This window comes from Littorina saxatilis, linkage group LG12 (genome assembly GCF_037325665.1).
Source record: "Littorina saxatilis isolate snail1 linkage group LG12, US_GU_Lsax_2.0, whole genome shotgun sequence".
In the NCBI taxonomy this organism is placed as follows: Eukaryota; Metazoa; Mollusca; class Gastropoda; order Littorinimorpha; family Littorinidae; genus Littorina; species Littorina saxatilis.
The window spans coordinates 80,176,804-80,183,856 of record NC_090256.1 but is presented as its reverse complement, the minus strand read 5'-3'; the positions used below and the strand labels follow the sequence as shown (position 1 = coordinate 80,183,856).

The 7,053-nt window shown below is 39.6% G+C and overlaps 1 protein-coding gene across 3 annotated transcripts; it reads left to right on the top strand.

The window, feature by feature from the left end:
* Nucleotides 1-606: 606 nt before the first annotated feature.
* On the top strand, nucleotides 607-6,927 carry LOC138982881 (uncharacterized). Of its 3 annotated transcripts, XM_070356277.1 has the most exons (17): nucleotides 607-1,135; nucleotides 1,329-1,400; nucleotides 1,546-1,674; nucleotides 1,785-1,856; nucleotides 2,000-2,128; nucleotides 2,333-2,389; nucleotides 2,635-2,679; nucleotides 2,980-3,015; nucleotides 3,274-3,396; nucleotides 3,608-3,911; nucleotides 4,218-4,424; nucleotides 5,002-5,077; nucleotides 5,472-5,495; nucleotides 5,777-6,001; nucleotides 6,372-6,443; nucleotides 6,577-6,681; nucleotides 6,832-6,921. In XM_070356277.1, the coding sequence occupies exons 1-15, from the start codon at nucleotides 813-815 to the stop codon at nucleotides 6,398-6,400; spliced, it is 1,851 nt and encodes a 616-aa protein (XP_070212378.1). In that variant the 5' UTR covers nucleotides 607-812; the 3' UTR covers nucleotides 6,401-6,443; nucleotides 6,577-6,681; nucleotides 6,832-6,921. The 3 variants fall into 3 exon arrangements, with proteins under 3 accessions (XP_070212378.1, XP_070212379.1, XP_070212377.1); XM_070356278.1 differs by lacking the exon at nucleotides 6,372-6,443 and having other exon boundaries at nucleotides 6,832-6,927; XM_070356276.1 differs by lacking the exons at nucleotides 6,372-6,443; nucleotides 6,577-6,681; nucleotides 6,832-6,921 and having other exon boundaries at nucleotides 5,777-6,365.
* Nucleotides 6,928-7,053: the final 126 nt, after the last annotated feature.

Genomic DNA, 7,053 nt, shown 5'->3' with positions numbered 1-7,053 from the left:
TACCGCGCCAAACAGGCTCGTCACTCAGTTTCACTGCCTTTTGCACTAGCGGCGGACTACGTTCAGTTTCATTCTGTGAGTTCCACAGCTTGACTAAATGTAGTAATTTCGCCTTACGCGACTTGTTATTTTTGTCTCGATGTTTTTATCTTCCCCCTCCCCCATCTATATCGTGATCTGTCTCTAAGCTTCTGTGTGTGTGTGTGTGTGTGTGTGTGTGTGTGTGTTTGTGTGTGTTTGTGTGTGTGCGTGTGTGCGTGCGTGCGTCTGTGCGTGTGTCTATGCCTGAAATGTATGTCTTTGTCTGTATGCGGTGGCAGTGCAGAACCACTTTTGAGCTGGAATAACTCAAGTTTGCCAGAGTGGTCGTGGAAAAAAGAAAATCACCCGAGACAAAGCATAAGTGTTCTTATCGACGCTGTCCGTTTGCAGGGCGGATGAAGGGAATACTCTCCGAGGTTGAAGAGTTTTAAAAGAGAAAGGAATGATAAATGAACATGCACACTTTTCTATTCTATATATATTTTAGACTGTGTTCTTTGTCTTGTTTTTCGTTGTTCCTTTTCTTTATTTTTACATTTAGTCAAGTTTTGACTAAATGTTTTAAAGACTCCCATTGAGCTCAACCCATAGGTTTAAGGCTTTTTCAGCTGTTGCAGCGTATAAAAATTAGGTGTTCTACCAACTGGGGCTATTCAAATCTTTGTAGTTTGTCAGAAATCAATAATTGAAGATAGTTTCGAAATAAACCCATACCCTTCGCCGTGATATTTTTAGAACAGTCACGTGACAGTGTATAGCGAGGCGATTCTATGTTTAGAACATTTACCGGAAACGGATTTCCCCTACAAACAAAGATGGCTTCTCAAGATGTGAAAGATCGTCTTCGATCTATGCCTCCAAAAGTATGTTTGCCTCCTACACCACCTGCTGTGCCTGTTGCCAGAGTTGCAAGCACGGCTTCGGCCAAGAAAAAAAAGAAAAAGCTGAGGGAGAAATTGAAAGTTTGTTTGACCAGCCAATTCGAACGATGGGGGGCCCTCCGAGGACAGGTGTTTGCCAAGACACCTCATTTGTTGAAACCTCACAACAGATCAAAAGCAGACACGGAACTTTCTAGAATCCTCATGGACGCGTAAGTATCGTTTAAATTCAATTCAAATTCCTCCTTTGTTCTTGTCATTTGCTTGTTTTGTTTTCTCTTTGAGTACCATGTTTTCAAATAATAATTTACAGTGACAGTGTGACGAACATTCGTTTCAAAACCAAAGTGTTGTTTCCAGTCAATCAGTGCTTTCTTGACTACTGTACTTCTTTTTCTGTTTTAGGTACGAACGAACTCAAGAGGCCGCATTGACTGACCCTCAACCAGGATGTTCTACTTGGGATATTGAAAGCAGGTCAGTGTCAATTGATACATTGTGAAAGTCAGCTTCACACAGAGCTCTGATGTACATTTACCAATTTGCTCAGCTGGGTGTAGTGAATGTAGGAACCGAATTTATTTCAAAGTGCATGGATTTTGTTTTTGTTCTTATTCAACAGAGCTGTGCAGAGACCAGACTTTGCTAAACAGCCTCCGCAGAAAACTTCCACCCCAGGGCAGCTCCTGCAGCAAGCAAAAGTCAGCACCACCCCCGACCTCTCCTCTGTCCCTAGTTCGTCCAAGCCGTGGTAAATGTATTTTGTAAACTGATAATTATAGATGAACATTCGTTTCATTTTTTTTTTCAGTCAATTAGCGCTGTATTGACTTCTGACTTATTTTTATGTTTTACTTTTAGCTATCAACAGATTCAAGAGGCCGCATTGACTGACCCTCAACCAGGATGTTCTACTTGGGATATTGAAAGCAGGTCAGTGTCAATTGATACATTGTGAAAGTCAGCTTTACACAGAGCTCTGATACATTTACCAATTTGCTCAGCTGGGTGTAGTGAATGTAGGAACCGAATTTATTTCAAAGTGCATGGATTTTGTTTTTGTTCTTATTCAACAGAGCTGTGCAGAGACCAGACTTTGCTAAACAGCCTCCGCAGAAAACTTCCACCCCAGGGCAGCTCCTGCAGCAAGCGAAAGTCAGCACCACCCCCGACCTCTCCTCTGTCCCTAGTTCGTCCAAGCCGTGGTAAATATATATATGTACTTTGTAAATTGATACTCATACTCATAGACCGTTTATTGACAGTAAATGGGGTTCACAAAAACTTAAAAAAGAAATGTTGGGAAGATTGGTTTCAGATTTTGTTCAGTTTGTCAGTTTGCTAGTTTCATGCATTTAAACACATTTTAATCAGGTGATGGTCAGAGTTGATTGTTTGACATTTTTCAGTACACCTTTATCAGGTGTGGAGCCATTCGAGGAGGAGCCAGAACTTGAGATTGAAAAGTGAGTGCATTTACTGAACATGGTGCAGTGTTGATTTTGGTTGGCTGGTTACACCGGTTGTATATTGTCTCCCTTGCACAAATAACTGTCTTGTTTAAATCAAAAACCGCTATCTATTTACAAAGTTCTAAATGCTAAACTTTAAATCGTCTCCACAAGTGCCAGTGGGTTCACATTATCGATTGATTCAAGGTGTGTTAAATAGTCAAATCATATTTATAAATAACTTTTTTTTTCAATTATAGGACTGATCAGCCTGCCAAAGAAGGGAAAGGGATGAGGTCAAAACGGTAAGCTTGTCATTGTTTGTTATCTGCATTTGAGTTGAGTTGGCAAACTGTCGGCCAGAGATCAACACCAGCCGGTTACCTCAGTTTACAATGACGGCAGTCATTAGTGTCTACTATTGTTGATTGTTGAGTTGGTTGCTGGTTTAGTTATACCAATTATTACTTCTTGTTTTTTCAAGATAATGAAATGTAATGTCAACAGAAACTGGATACTGTTGAGGGGTGTTTTGATTTACCCAGTACATCTAGTTCTTGTTTGCATGTTTTAATACATTATAATTACCATTTTTATGTTTACAGGCAGAACATTGACCGCTCCTTTGTCAACCCTCTCAAGTAAGTGTAGTATTATTAAAAAAGCTAATTTGTAAAGAACCATGTGAAAATAATAATGATGAAAAACAAGACACACACACAAACAATGAGAATATTCTGATAATAAAGGTCATTTGATGATTTTTTATGTTTTCGGAGATACATGTAGTAGTATTATAGATTGGCACTGCAGGCACATTTTTTCTTGTTTGTCAGTTGACAACTTACATTATTATTTTGAGTGATGCTAACTTTGTTTTCAATGTCTCTCTTGTGCAGCATCACTGTTGAATTCAGTGATTTAACCTGTGATGGTGATTTAGATGGTGATGACAGCGACTTTGATGTCGATGATATCGAGCTGGAATCTCAAGACGCCAGTTTTTTTCTCACCATGGATGTGTATGTTTTGCATTTCTTATTAATGTGTTGCTTTTGTAAGAATAAAACAAATTCTAATCTATTTCATTTGTATGTAATGTATACATGAATTTATACATTTATGTTGTAAAATGATTAAAATGGTTTCATTCTTCTAGGGAAGTCTAATCTACATCAGACTGTATTGCACACTGAATGTTATTATTATTTTTTATTTATTCCTATGTGTCAGGGATGAAAAGTATGCCAAGGAGGCAGACGAGGTGGCCTTTGAGGAGGTGGCGTACGGCCAGCAGGAGGACGAAGAGACAGGTGATGCTGACACTGCGGAGGAGGTGGAGTTAGGACCAGGCATCACCAGGATAGCCACAGCAGACCAGTGCCAGGACATTTGCAACAGCACACTGTGCCTAGCATTTGTCCACCAACTAAAGGCACTGGCTGCTGTGAGCATCAGGAAATGCTCCACTGCTGGGTGTGAGCATGTTCCTGCCGTGAAGGAGGGCTTCACAGGCTCAGCACTGTACCTCAGATGGGTGAGAACATTTTATTTTTTACTCACATGCGAAGCAAAAGTCAGTCTATGTACTCACCTGGTTCATCTGTCCGTCTGGCCGTTCATTCGTTAAAAACTAAAATGTTGAATTTATCTTGGACACTACTAAGTCTAACAGCACTAAATGTGGCATGATGGTTCAGATTTCAGAATGCACTTAGGCTTCATCAACTCATTATGTTTGTACATGTATATGTTCCTAGTAATCCTACTGACAGTGACACATTGAATTTTTATAAAGTCATTTGCATTTTTGTTTTTTTCAAATCTGATCTGTGAATTTCAGGAATGTGTGAAAGGCCATGTGAGCCACACATGGTGTGCCCAGCCCACCCTGCCCAACAAAATTCACTGTGGTGATTTTCTAGTCAGCACATGTATCCTCCTAAGTGGAAATAATTATGCCAAGCTGGCGTTGTGGGCGAAGGTGCTGAACCTGCCCTTTCCTGGTGCTACCTTCCACCAGGCTGTCCAGAAACATTATGTGGTGCAGGTAATTAAAAAACAGTTAAAAAATAATTTATAATGTGTGTGTATAAAATGGAAAGAAAATGGAATTTGGATATTGATAGTTGTGTTGTTTATGTTTGCCTGCCAGTTTGTGTTAATATCTATGCATGTTTGTTTTTACCTGTTTAAATATTGTAAAGCGCTATGAGTAGATTGTCTAGAAACGCGCTATATAAATGTCCATTATTATTATTATTATTATTATTGATCTCTATCTTTATCTCTAGCAAACTCAAAGCGCGGCAAAGGTTGCACTATACAGGCGCCCTACTCACGGCCCAACGGGGATTTGAACCCGGGTTGCTGTATCCCTGGGGAATCGTGTTCACCACAGAACCAACCGGCCACCCTAGTTACAAATGATGTTTAGAAACTAAAAGCAACCCATTCTCGTTATGTATTCAGATGTTTTGTAACAAGTATGGCATTTTTTGTTGTTGTCTAGAACAGTTGACATAGTCTAGTCTGTGAGGCAAAATTCTTGCTTTGTGTGTCCCTCAGTGACTGTCCCAACTCACAAGAATATAGATATATAACTTTGTTTTCCATTTATCATAAAGGCTGTGAAGGACACATGGAAGGACCACCAACGAGCCATCTTCGACTCATTGGCAGAGCAAAATTTGGTTGTTCTGGGTGAGTGTTTGTTGTTCTTTTGTGATTTATGTTTGACCCCTTTGTCACTGTTGTGCCATTTCAGAAATATAATGTATCCAATGCTGTAGACTTAACCCAACCCCACCCCCCACCCCCCCAACCCCACAATAATATTGAAATGAATGTCTAAAATCAACTTTATATTTTCTATTTTATTTCTCAAAAGCAAAACATGATGTGATGCAGGACATAATATTCAATTTTGGACATTGTATCAAGGCGTGCTTGCTTTTGAGAAATAGACTGAAAGAAAAAGTTACATTTTCATGTAACCCACTGAAATTGACTTCCTGTTGTCAAGTGACGGCAGAGCACTTTTTATTGAACATTTATTTTGTTATGTCATTCCATTTTTGTGTGTGTGTGTGTGCAGGAGATGGACGCAATGATTCACCAGGTCAGTACGATTATTGCAGACCTGCATTATTCAATGACCCAATATATACCATGTCCCCAATTTTACATAGTCATTGGAATATTAGAATGTGCTATTTACCATCATGTAGAATGATATAGTCTAGGCGCTTGAGTAATTGGCTTGCCTGTGTTCTCGTAACCATGTTAACAAACAACTGAGCTTAGAAAAGCCTTGCAATTTTGATGTCCGGTCAGAGAATATTGTTTGCAGGTTTCATCATAAATGGTTACTTTTTAATGGTGCATTGAATTTTCAAATAGGTCATTGCGCACAGTACTGCAGCTACACTCTTATGGAGGCTGAGACCACAAAGATTCTCTCTGTCCAGTGTGTGGACAAACGGGAAACACAGCGAAAATCCACGAACATGGAAAGGGTTGGATTTAAGAGGGCACTGGATGAGGTAGTGCTTGAAGGTGAACGGGTGGACACCACTGTTGATGAGGTCGTCACTGATGCCCATGTGGGAATAGCTGCAGATATGAGTATGTTCTGTTTCCTCTTTTCCCCCCTTTGTGTGTGTGTGTGTGATTAACAGTCAATTATATGTTAGCGGTAATTTATTATGCAACATTTATTATCTATACATACATCAGTCCCATCTGGATGGACAGTGCAGTGAGTTAGAATGCTTAATTTCAAGATAATATACCTCTTGCCCACTTTGGGGATACAGTTTAGAGTGTGTCACCATTATTGTCTCTTTAGCAGCTGTTGTTCATTGTATTATGTGTGCATTGCTAAGCCCTTTTCATTTAATTTGGGCTGGTCATTTTAGCAAACATTTTAAAAATGTATGCACCAAATATTTGATATTGCAAATGAATATATTTTGTTCTTTGTTTTGTCAAAAAGAGGCGATCGGAAAAAAAACATTCCCTTGATGTGTGGCATGTTGCCAAAAATATTGGCAAGAAGCTAGCCAAGGTACGTATGTTGTAATTGTGTTATAGTTTGATACAATTTTGAAATATTGTGAATGCTTTATTGGTTTTCTCATGTTTTCTTTGGTTTGTTTGTGTGTGTATCTTTACATTTTACATTTGCATTTTCTTCTTAGATTGCTGCAGGCAGTAAAGGTCGCAAGCTGCAAAAGTGGATCCCTTCGATAGTGAACCACTTTTGGTTCTGCTGCCAGAAGGCTGACACCAAGACAAAGTTCATGGTAACCTGTTTGGTCATTGTCTTGTTTGGTTATTTGTACGGTTTCATTTACAAATAATAATAGCACGTCAATCACAATTATGCACTAATTTCAATAGTTTGAAAAAAATCAGGCATGTATAGTTTTCTGAATGTGTCTGTTCCATTCCAGGGTATGTGGCGAGGAGTTTTGCAACATGTTTGCAACATACATTCTTGGGATGCTGGTGCCTGGTGCTGCGACCATGAAGACCTGGGCGGGGAAAGGAGGATGGGAGGCCTGGCTTGATCCTCAGGAAGACCGTGCCCTAGTGAAACAGCTCGCCTCTGTGGTCTTAGACCAGACTCTGATCCAGAAAGCAGAGTTGGTCATCACAAACAGGTTAGAAGATTA